We start from the raw sequence: 12,493 nt of genomic DNA, 5'->3' as shown, positions 1-12,493 counted from the left end.
TGGGGGAAGAAACAAACTCCAATTCCTATCTCACTCCATATGCAAAAAGAACTTAACACCGGAATCATAGATCAACACATAAAATACGAAGTCATAAAACTTAAAAAAAATAGGAGACTTTGTAAATTGAAAGTAAGCAAATATTTCATAGACAAGTAACAAAAATTATTAATTATAAAGTAGAAAAATATATATACTCAACAAAAGATATCATTATGAAAGTGAAAAGTCAGGCTAATTTGGGAGAAAATATTTCTCAAAATATTATCTGACAAGGCTCATATCTAGATTGTAAAAAGAACTACAAGTAAATAATGTAAGAACCAAAAAAACTAATGATGGGCAAAAAATGTGAAAAGATACTTCACAGGAAAAGATAAACTAATATCTAATAAATAAGGTATTCAATATCATTAGTCATTAGATGATGAATACTACTTCATATTCACTAGAATGTTTAATAGTGAACATATTCCAAGAATGTAGAGCAACTGGAATTCTTATACATTGCTATTAGAAATGAAAAATGGTACAACTGCTCGATCTTGTCTATGATTTGAAAATTTTAGGCTTTTATCCAATTGAAATTAAAACATATGTCCCCCGAAAATACTTGCACAAGAAAGTTCATGGCAGCATTATTCATACTAGCACAAAAATGGAAACAACCAAGATATCCATCCTGAGGACAATGGGCAAATTATGGTACATTAACACAAATGAATGCTGCTCAACAATAATACATAATGAATAACTGGTACACAAAACAACATGGGGGGCATCCCAGAAATACTTTGAGTGAAATAAGCCCCCTACACATAAATATATTGTGAGATTCCATGTATGTGAAGTATAAGAAAAAACAAAAATAATTTTTAATGATAAAAATTAGAAAATAGTTGCTTCTGGAAGAGGGATAGGAAGTGGACTGGAAGAAGGCACCAAGGAATTATGAGATGATGGACATATTCCAGATTTTGTTTTGGTGTTAATAGGTAACATAGAATTATCAGATCTCACTGAACTTTTAAACACTTAAGGTATGTTTTTTATTGTTTATAAATTATACCTCAATAAAAATATTAAAAATGAACAAAAATGTTAAGAAAAATAAAGAGAAAAGCCAGACAGTGACTAATGGAAAATATTTGTAATACACATACATGGCATTATTGTTCTTTTACATAGAATAAAGAACTAACTCTTATAGCGTAATAATAAGTCGCACACTCGAACCAAAGATATATTTATTCTAGTTCATAATCTCAGTGTAGTTATTTGAAAACCTAAATCTAAGAGAGTACCTGTGACTTTTTCTTTAATAATAGTAGTTTTCATTTGTAATGATTTGTTATAGAGGAAATGTTGTGTAATTGTTTAAGAAGTTGTGGTTTCAAAGGTGTAATATAGTATGTGGGGTGTACTTCTTTTAAGTCAAAACCAAATCCAAGTTCTTTATGTTGTTACAAAGTAAATCTTATTGGGGACAAAGGATTTTGCTGCATCATAAATTGAATTGTAGCAAATAAATCTCTCAAACATCACAAAGAATTAAAACAATGGTTGGTAGTAATTTCTGAAATAAACATCATAAAATAATAACGCTTAAAATATAAATAAATTAAGTCAACCATATGTAACAGAACTGGACCCATAGTAAAAGAAATGTGCTGACTTGCCTGTGGGTCTTTTGTCTGACTGATAAAAGGAATGAGGCAACCAGACCTTGAGAGAGTTGTTTTTGCAGTGCTCACACACAATTTCTTTAATTTTGTCTGTACGTAAGTTTAAAAATACAAATGGAAAAACTTTAGACTTCAGAACTCAACTGAACATAACTCAAAACCTTGTATTGCATGTAGTATTAAAACTCAAATTCTAAAATGGTTCAACAACAGTCATTATTATCCAGTGACCCAGTAAGTGTAATTCAGTTCCCTTTAATTGGACCATCTACTCAGCTGCATTTGTTCTATACCTCCAAACAATTATAGAGGCAATTTATTTTTATTTTTAATTGATACATAGTAATTGCACATATTTATGGGGTTCAGAATATTTCAGTACATGTGTACAGTGTGACATGATCAAATCAAAGTAATTAGTATTTCTGTCACTTCAAGCATTTATCATTTCTTTGTTTTTTATTGTAAACATTCAAAACCTCTCTTCTGGCTATTCTGAATATACAGTAAATTGTTAACTATCATCACCCTCCTGTACTGTACAACACCAGAACTTGTTCCTCCTATCAGTTGCATTTTGGTTCCCATTACCCATTCTCTCTCTAACCCCCTTTCCCTATTCTTCCCAGCCAACACATTTTTCTTAAATGAAAGGTAAACATTTAATAATAAGTGTTAGCACACAAAGACCGGGCAGGACGAAAACGCACGAATCATTTCAGCTATATATTCAGGAACAAAGTTCCACACAGGAACAGGGGATTCAGGGATGAAATGGCATCAGTGGACCCACCTTCCTGGTGGAAAATGAATCACTGAACAAAAAAAGGGACTGGGTTTTTATAGCATATCATTTTGGGTATGCAGGAAACACATTTGTGAGAATTTGAAATTTTGTTTTTACTGGGTAATATTTTTACTTGGAGAAGAATGGAGGATCTGGGGTCAACATTCAGTGTTTATCTCTTTCCCTTCAGGGTCCCATTGTACTGTCACTGGGAAAGGTTTTATTTGGGGAAGGATCAATGCTTTGGTTCCTTTCTGGGGATTGTCCTGTCATTGGAATGCACTGAGAAAGCTATCAGTGGATGGCTTTCTTTTTCACTCCCTTTTCTCAGGCCTCCCTGTGTTGGGGTTTTTTCATTTTCCATATCTAATAGTAAGTATATGAGTTAATTAATTAGGCACAACCCTTGGGGATCCTAATTATAGTGTGGCGGGAAGGGTTTAGGGGTCAAATAGTTCTGTGATTGCTAACTATCTTTTTTCTTTTTGATGCCAGGGATTGAACCCAGGGGTTCTTAGCCTCTGAGCCACATCCTCAGCCCTTTTATTTTTTTATTTTAAGACAGGGTCTCACTAAATTGCTTAAGGCCTCACTAAGTTGCTGAGGCAGGCTTTGAACTTGGTGATCACTTGCCCCAGCCTCCTGAACCACTGAGATTACAGGCATGTGCCACCACACAGGCTTAATTGCTGACTCTTAAATAGCTATGACACATGCTTTCTACCTTGTGGTTTTTTAATCTCTTGTTACTTTATATTAGTTCCATACTTTCAAATATACTTCTACTGTTTATTAAAAAAAAAAAAAAAAAAACTCAAAACTTTTCCTTGAGTGCCCATTCTTGGCCTAGTACCATGCTTGAAGCTAAAGCAATGAATAAGCTAGTCATCATCCTGGTCATTGTGAGGCAGTACTGAAGAAGGTATTAGAACACTGCTGTGGAAATTTACCAGGAGGGACAACCTGGATTGTGAAGGCTGTAGGGAACTCAGGGGTACCACAGGTGGGATTTGATTGCTTGGATGTGGTGGTTGAGGGGGAAGGAGTCAAGAATGATGAATAAGTTTTTAATTGGGGCATTTCATCCAGTTCTTTTTTATCTTAAATGTGATACCCTGTTGACTCGTCTCAAATGTAGTTTTGCTTTTTGTATTAACTCTTGTATTTTCATCACCCCTTGCATTTTTTGGTGGCTGTAGCTGAGGCTTTCCTTCCTTTTTTGCCTGCAAAGCACCTGAGAATGAATATTCATTCCCAAATGGCCCTTTAACAATGACTTAAGGGTGAAGGAGTATGAAAACCCAGCCTCCTTATAAGTTAAAAAAAAAAAAAAAAAAAAAAAAACCCAGGCAAGAGAATCTTTTAAAAAATAGTGGGCTAGGGAGATAGCTCAGTTGGTAGAGTGCTCGCCTCGCAAGCACAAGGCCCTGGGTTCGATCCCCAGCACCGCAAAAAAAAAAAAAAAAATAGTGTCATATCACCCCTCATCATCCTTCTCTTCAGAATTTACTGTACCCATTTAACTCTTTTAGCTGTTTATTCTAATATTTACTTTACTTTCTAAACAATATATGTACTTAGTTAACCCATGAAGCATCTGTTACTTTCCTCCAACCCCTACCACCATTCTCCCAATGTAGTTACATTAAATAGTCTATTAAACCAATATTCAGTGTTTCATTATTATGATTATGTAAATGTTCATGCTAAGCCAGATAATTCAATTTTTGTGAAACCTTGTATTTTTCTTGATATTATACTTAGCTCATATTTTATTCTTAGTTTTCTTTGAACTAATAACTAAGACTTCTCATACTCTCCAACAGCTCTGTAAATTTCTCTCAATGCAGTTTTCAAAACAGGTGAACTTACTGTATAATCTATCAGTTCCACTTTTTCCCACATATTCCCTTCATAACCTGACGTAATGTGGACTAGTTGCTGCCCAACAAATGTCATGGGACTTTATTTCTCACTTAAGTTAACAGATTCACTGTTTCATGGGTGCTGCTTTTTTCCCCCCTCTCTTTTTAGCTTACTGTCTTATGTTGGTAGAGTTCAAATTCTAACAGCCTCTTTGAACAAAGATTCATGTAAAGTACATTTTTACATTAGTTCATATGTCTGACAATATTTTTATTCAACCCTTATCATGATGTTTAACTGATCATTGTGCTAGATACAAAATTCTAGATTGAAAATTATTTTTACTTGGGATTTTGAAGACATTCTTCCACTATCTCTCAGTTCCTAATACTATACAAAAAAGTTTAGAAGCCATTTTAAGATTTTTTTTATTCTTAGTAGTTTGAAATTTCTACAGTATTAGCCTGGGGTAGGGCTTTTCTTCATTCAATACACTGAATAATTTGTGGGTTTTTTATTCTGGGAACTCAGCTGTAAGATATCAGTTATTAAATGTTTAATAATTTCTTCCTTACTACTTTCTCTGTTCTTTTTGGAACTCTTACCAATATTACAGGAACACTAGATTGATTCTGCAATTAGTTTTCCTTGTTTCTTATCTTTTTGCTCTTCCTAGAAAGTTCCTTGACTTTCTGTTAACATTTTCATTGACTTTTTTATTTTTGGTGAAGGGATGGACCCCAGGCTTCAAGCATGTTAGGCAAGCACTCTCTCACCGAGCTGTCTGTCCATTCTGAACTCTTTTCTTTCTGTTACTTTTTAAGAAAAAAAATTTTTTAGTTGTAGATGGACACGAAACTTTTATTTTTATTTATTTTGATGAGGTTCTGAGGATGGAACCCAGTGCCTCATGCATGCTAGGTAAGAGCTCTACCACTGAGCCACAATTGCAGTCCCTATGTTAATTTTTATTATATTTTTTTCTTACATGTCTTTGACAGTATAATTTTACATCTTCATCTTTCATTGTCTCTGTTTCCTTTGTTTATTCTGTTCATTTTATAGTTTTTAAGTGAGAAGCTTTCCCCATGTTTGTCAACTCTAGCTGTTTATCCAAAGTAAGTGTAGGCTGTTGAGCTGTTTGAAAGCTTAGTAGTAATCATGGATGAGACTTACTAACTGGCCTTCACTGAAGGCAGTTAGGTGGGTACAATTGCTTTTGGGGTTATGGAACTACTAAATGTTAGTATCTTTTGTATCTTCACTGTGACTATTAGTGTTTTTCCAAAGAAGTCTCTCCAGTCTAAGACAAACTCAATATTTTGGAGCTAGATAAGAAAAGAACTTTTGTGATTCAGGGTAATTCCCCTGTTTTTAGTTCCATACCTCATTCTGTCCTCTATGCCTAGTATCTCTAAGACCAGAATTTCTCTGGCTTAAACTGTCCAGTCTCTTGTTGAGATGGGCGAGGGATAGTTTGCCTGACTGCATGGAGGGGATATCATTCAGTAACCACTTTCCCTAGCTCATCCCTGCTTCCTTCTTATCTATTATTGAGGTTTTTTGTTTTTTTTTTTTTGTTTGTTTGTTTTTTCCAGTGCTGGGGATTGAACCCAGGACCTTGTAAGGCAAACACTCTACCAACTGAGCTATCTCCCTAGCCTTCTTATTGAGTCTTTAAGGGTTGTAAGAGCCACTTGCATCTGGTCTCTGAGGGCTTTGGGTGGCCTTCATTCCCCCTGTGAAACCTTGCCTCCATCTTGTTTCTGTTTTCATATGTTGTCATGACTCCTCATTTTAGAGAAGATGGAATTTTTGTATCTGCTTCTCATTGTATTAAAGTGGTTTTGATGTATAGAGGGAGAAGACATGGTTTTACACTGCTGCCTTAAAATCAATTCTAGTAGTAGCTTTAGATGAGCATATATTCTGGGTGAGTCTGAAAGAACACTCTGAACAATTTTTGTTATATGAAGTTTCTAGCCATCGAAACGCCACTGTGGATTTAAAACTATGTATTTGAGTGGACCTGGGCCTAAGGGTATCTTCTTGGGCTTGTAGTTATCTTAGAGTCAGTGCTGAGTATAGGTTCACCTCAAGTTTTCAGAAATTCCCTGTGTTTAGAGATTGAGTAGGATAATGACACTGTTTTCCCCACCTCATTCTGAAACCAATTAAAAGGAGTCAGGCACAACAATTATTGTATATTTTAAAACAGAGAAGATTTTGAACATTCCTAAAATAAATTCTAAACATTTGAGATGGTAGATATGCCAGTTACTCTGATGTGATCATTATGCATTGTATATATGCACAGAAACATCACACTGTACCCTATAAAAATGTACAATTATTATGAGTCAATTAAATTTTTAAATAATTTTTAAAGGAGTCAGGCCATTAGAGATTAACATACCAGTTTTGTTACTGATAAATACTAGATACGTGGATATGTTTTAGGTATTTAGCAGTGGGTTTCCTAATGCAATACTTCACTCTTCCATCGTGAGGCCTCTATCCCAATTCCAACCATAGCTCTTCAGAATATCCTTCTGGAACTGTTAGTGACCAATTAAAAATCCACCCTCCTCCTGAAGGTTCTGAAATGAGTTTGAATAGCACATTGAGTCAGTCAAATCTAGGCAACACTGAACTCAAAACTGTACTCAAAGTATTTCTAACCACTGTGGTTCATCAAGTATTCTAAGTGAGATAAAATAACACTCTAATCATGCTTCAATAATGTCACATTTGCTCCAAAATTTCCATATATACCCTCTTGTCATTGTAAAGTTCCTGAGGAAATATTAAAAGTCCTAACCCTAGATCCTTTTGCAAGTTAAAATCCAAAGGTTTATTACTTATTCTTTACTACTTAAAACTTCTAATTTTCTTTGGTTGGTCTCAGCAAGTTTTTGATGCTTGGTTGTTATCAGAAGTCCCTTGGCAACTTCCTCCCAAGGTGGTTGTCCTTGAAACGTGTGTGGTTCAGCATCTCAGAAGTTATATTAGCTCTATGCCAAGTTTCTAGTGAGCCTCACTGTTTACAAAACAACAACGAGTCAATATAACATGTAAGATTATTACAGCGCTAGCCCTACACCCATTTTTAAAACAAAGTAAAATAAATAAGTACAATTCCAGTCCCTAGAAGGGTGATTCCAGGTAAAAATCACATTTCTAGAGCAAGGTGCTTACTGTTTTTAGGTGCCACAGTGGAAGATACGTACATCAGAGTTATGAAAAGTAAATAACAAACTCTCCATTCTAGGTTCCACAAGGTAGTTATTTTCTGTCAAATTATAATCAGACATTTGCTTGGTAAGCACAGAATCAGAAGAAAATGAACTCATTTTAGATAAACATGACTCCAGTGTTTGACATCATCACTATAGCCGTATCAACCAAAAGCCATGTCCGTTAGATCAGATATTTGCATCAAGCTGATAAGGTCCTTTCTCCTGGGAACATCCATCTTATTTGAGTTGAATTAGTATGTAATTGGGAGGATTCTTTCTATCTTTCTAACCCAAGAGTGTGAACTTGATTGGTTTTGTTTGTTTTTTGTCTACATTACTGAGTTCTTTGCTTTTTCCATAAAATTTTACCTTTTTTTCTACAATGAAATTTCACCTTTTTTGACTGCTTCCACTTGCCTATGTGTGCTTTCTCAGAGCCTGCAGCCTTCTGGGACCTGATAGGATAGAGCTGCTCAGCACATAACAGCAGTAGTATTGTCATCTGGTCTCTCTGATATCAGGCAGCTCCTCAAATGGGGTCAGCTAGAATCAGTCTTTAGGTAGGTGTAACTGTTCAGTTCTAGTGTCTTGGACTGTTGCTATGAAATTCATTTCCTTGTGTCTCACACACACACACACACAAAGAAAGAATTACATAAAACCAATGTGAGAAAAAGGTATATCTTGCTTAGAGTGTTTGGGGTCTCTCTTCAGGGAAAATAATAAGAACCAAGGTGGAGGATTTTGTGAATGGATACTGAATACTGACCTATCATTGACTTTCCTGCCATAGGATTACCAGCAAGTAACAGAAGTACATTTGACAACTCTTGTGAACTTTGTGGACATTACTCAGAAGCCAGAGCCTCCAAGGGGCCAACCCAAAATAGACTGGAAATTGCCATTCGACTTCTTCTTTCCCTTCAAAGTTGCATTCAGCAGAGGGGTAGACTCTCAAAAAGGTTCAGTGTCTCCCATCCTTATCCTATGCCTGTTTCTACTTGGAGTTTTCAACCTAGAGACTATGTGAAGAAAAAGAATAATCAAATTTCAATTTTCCCTATGGGAAGCTCTGAGGCAGCCTACTTCTCTTGGCTAAATAAATCCCTACCTGCTCATTACTAAAGGAGAGCATTTGGGTTAATACTCAATTCCTATATAAGGTATAAATACCTTATATAGAAGGTATTTCAGAAAAGCAATAAAAATATTTCTTTCATCATAGCTCTCTGCAGGCCACCAGGTACACACTAAGTTTCTCTACTTTTTAAGCTGGGGAGACAAAGGCCCCTCCTCCAACCCTTTCAGCTGTGTTTTGCCTGACTGAAGGTTTGCAAGGTCTTCATCCATCTGCTCACAGGCACATCAGGCCCAGCAGGAAGAGGAACTCCTGCTGTCTGTCACCCAGAGTGAACTCAGGAATGGCTGCCCTCTGGACTTCAGAGTAGCTGACTGTTCAGGCCAGAAAACTGCTGGCTATGTATTTGTCTGGCTCCTCTGCCAAAGTCTGGCCCCACCCTTTGCCCAGGGATGAGTAGAAAAAGCAACTCTTTCTACTCAGTTTCCAAAGTGAATGTTGGAATGCCAGCTCCCTTTTCCACTGGCAAATGACCTTACCATTCATTTCTGCTCATTCCTTCCCTTCACTGTGTTGAGGGGAAATAAAACCCATTGAGAGCTTTGTTGCACCAAGTCCAGCAGGACAGGAGAAGTTAACAGCTCCGTGGTATGCTTCATGATGATTGCTCTTGTGTGTATGAGGTTTATGAAAGAAAACTTTCATAAATTAGCACAATAGCATGCAAATCAAGGAACTTGGATTCTTTTCCTGGGATATACTCTCTGAAGACCCCAATTTTATGCTAGTGACATTAGTAGTGGGTTCAGCATGAAATCTGTTTTTATAAGCATAAGAATGGCACCTTACAAAGAGCCCTGACTGCCTGGAAAAACCGGAGATTCTGGCTTGCAGGTAATACTCCTGAAAAGGTAATTTCCTATTATTATTATTTTTTTTTTTTTTTTTGTGGTGCTGGGGACCAAACCCAGGGCCTTGTGCTTACAAGGCAAGCACTCTACCGACTGAGCTATCTCCCCAGCCCTCCTGTTATTCTTGAGTGGAGAGGAACTGGTTTAGAATTATCACAGAAAACCTGACAGCATAAAAAGGCTGAGGCCTGCAGCAGACTCATGTTATCCTTGTAATTAAACTTTTTATGAAAACTACATCATTAAATATAATTATTTTAAACTTTAAACCTCTTTAGTATAAGGAATTTAATATAAAGAATAGGATACAATGCTGGGCATGGTGGCATATGTCTATAATTCCAGCTTCCCAGCTACTCGGGAGTCCAAAGCAGGAAGATCACAAGTTCAAGACCAGCCTGTACAATTTAGACCCTTCTTCAAAATAAAGAATGAAAAGGGATGGGGATGTAGTTCAGCGGTAAAGTGCCCTTGAGTTCCATACCCAGTACTACCAAAAAAAAAAAGGAGGAGGAATAGGATGTAATAGAATAAGTCCAGTGAAACCATTGGTATAGAAGTACAGCTCCTCTATGACCTGACAATTCAGTGGGGGAAGACTGACATGTGACACAGGAGACACATTTGTTCCAAGAAGCAGATGATCATTGTGGCCTAGACTAGTGAGGGGCAAGATTCGAGGAGGTGGTGAGATTGACCCCAATGTGGTGGGATGGGTAGGATTGAGAGAATGAGTGGAAGGGAGGAGATGATTTCAGGAACCTAAAAAGCCTGAGTGAAGGCTCAGGGGTTCCCATGGACCAGGCCAAGGGACTAAAGTGATTGTAGTAGAAACACTGAGTAGACAAAAAAAGTATGGGAGCTTATTATTTGGGGACTTGAAAGCCAGGCAGAAAGGACTGGGAGACTTTTTTAATATGCTCTGAAACTAAAATTGCTTTTTAATAAAGCATATACTTTGTTATAATAAATCCTACTTCTTGAGAAGAAAATACTAATTGTAAACATCATCTCTGACTGGTTTATCACTTTGTTCCACTCCAGAGTCCCTGGAAAATAACCAGTTTCCATGGAAGAAAGGCAAAGTTCTAGGGCAGTTATCACTAAGCCAGAGGAAGTGCTTCCATATAGGGGTGATTCTGCACAGTGAATTCAGAAACTGGGAAGCCAAAGACACAGTTGGCACCAGTGTCCATGTGTGACACAATAGTAATATTGAATTTGGCAATCCTGCCTGTAAGGAGGTCTTGGTAAAACTGATCACAAAGCTGGTAGAATATTTAGTCTCCAGGTTTGGTCTTTAAGGGAAATGGCCTTAAGTGACTATTCATCCTAGGTTATGGGGTAGCAGACACCCAATCCACTCAAAATGGACTCTTGAGTCCTTTTCAGTGTCTGGTCCCTCTGTTCCTTTATTCAGATCCTTATTCCCATGAGACTGTTCCATAACAAAAATATATGTAAGTATAATTCATTTACCTTAAAATTTGCCTTCTATAAAAAATTCAGTGTTTTAAGTATATTCATAGTTACCACCACTAATTTCTGAATGTTTTTATCACCTTATAAATAAAAGTATACACCCATTAGCAGTCACTTACTGTTTTTTCTCTTTCCCCCACCTGCTGGCAGTCACTAATATCCTGTTACTATAGGCCTACCGGTTCTAAACATCTTTTATAAATGTGGTCATACACTATGTGATCTTTTGTTCCAGTCTTCTTTCACTTAGCATGATATTTTTAAGGTTCATCCATGTTGTAGCATGTACAGTACTTTGTTCCTTCTATGGCGGAACACTATTCCACTATATAGATATACAGATATACCACATTTTATTTATTCATCTATCAACTGATGAACATTTAGGTTGTACTTACTCTTTGGCTGTTATCACCATTCATATACATTTTTGTGTGGACATGCTCTTCATTTTCTTGGGTATATATATAAAATAGTGGATTTGGTGAGTGAAATGAAACTCTGTTTAACTTACTGAGGAATTCCCAGACTCCTTTCCAAACTGATTGTAGTATTTTACAGTTCCACCAGCAGTGTGTGGGGGTTCAAATTTCTCCTAGACGACAAACCATTTGTTACTTTTTTATTTTAGCTATCCTAATGGATCTGAAGAAGTCTCTCAATATAATCACCCTGCCATTTGTTTTGTTTTGTTTTGTTTTGTTTTGTTTTGTTTTGGGCAGTGCTGGGAATTGAGCCCAGGGTCTTGCATATGTTAGGCAAGTGCTCTATCACTGATCTATTCCTCCTTTTTAAATTTTATTTTGAGATAGGATCTCGCTAAATTGCTGAGGCTGGCCTTGAATTTGTGATCCTCCTACCTCAGCCTCCCAAGTCACTGGAATTACAGATTTGCATCATTGCATCCAGCCATCGTAATTTTTTAATCTGTAGCATACAGAGATCTTATGCCAGAAATAAGCACATATGTTCTTGCAAAGTGGAGGTACCCCAACAGTGTTAGTTTTCATCCCTACCTCTGCTAATAAACTATTTTCCAAATACAAGGCTGTTTGTTGAACATACCGTAGATAAGATTTTATGGCCATATTATCTCCACTGTCCTTGTAACAGAACTTCACAATGATTGCCTTTCATCAGGTTCTACACCTAGTTTTCTCTACATTTCAGAAACTATAGAAAATGCCATCTTCTTAATTCCTTCCCTTTATCTACACAGGTAAGTTATCAACCATATACCTTCCTGTATAAAAGGTCTTTATTGTGATCATGTATTCAGTTTAAGAACAAGGGACATGTACAATTTGGACAAAATAAAATTGAAATCACAGCCAACTCACTGCAGGTCTGGGAAACCTTACTCTCAAATATTTCTAGTGGGACTGTAAATTGATAGAAACTTCAGAAGAAGGGCAGGTAACTATTTGATAATATGTATCAAAAGC

General features: G+C 36.5%; 1 protein-coding gene across 2 annotated transcripts in view; it reads left to right on the top strand.

The window, feature by feature from the left end:
• Tctn3 (tectonic family member 3) overlaps positions 1-12,237 on the top strand; it is a 31,682-nt gene extending 19,445 nt beyond the window's left edge. The window contains exons 14-15 of one of the 2 annotated variants that reach the window (XR_007108814.1): positions 8,371-9,549; positions 12,219-12,237. Coding sequence is in view for 1 of the 2 variants with exons in the window: in XM_047553651.1 (XP_047409607.1) it covers positions 8,371-8,607 (237 nt within the window). In the remaining variant the exon portion in view is untranslated. Of the gene's footprint in view, positions 1-8,370; positions 9,933-12,218 lie in introns of those variants that run through there. The other variant, XM_047553651.1, reaches the window with a different exon arrangement.
• Positions 12,238-12,493: the final 256 nt, after the last annotated feature.

The sequence above is a fragment of the Sciurus carolinensis genome, chromosome 5 (assembly GCF_902686445.1).
Source record: "Sciurus carolinensis chromosome 5, mSciCar1.2, whole genome shotgun sequence".
In the NCBI taxonomy this organism is placed as follows: Eukaryota; Metazoa; Chordata; class Mammalia; order Rodentia; family Sciuridae; genus Sciurus; species Sciurus carolinensis.
Note: the sequence above shows the minus strand (reverse complement) of the source record. Positions and strands in the feature narration are given on the sequence as shown.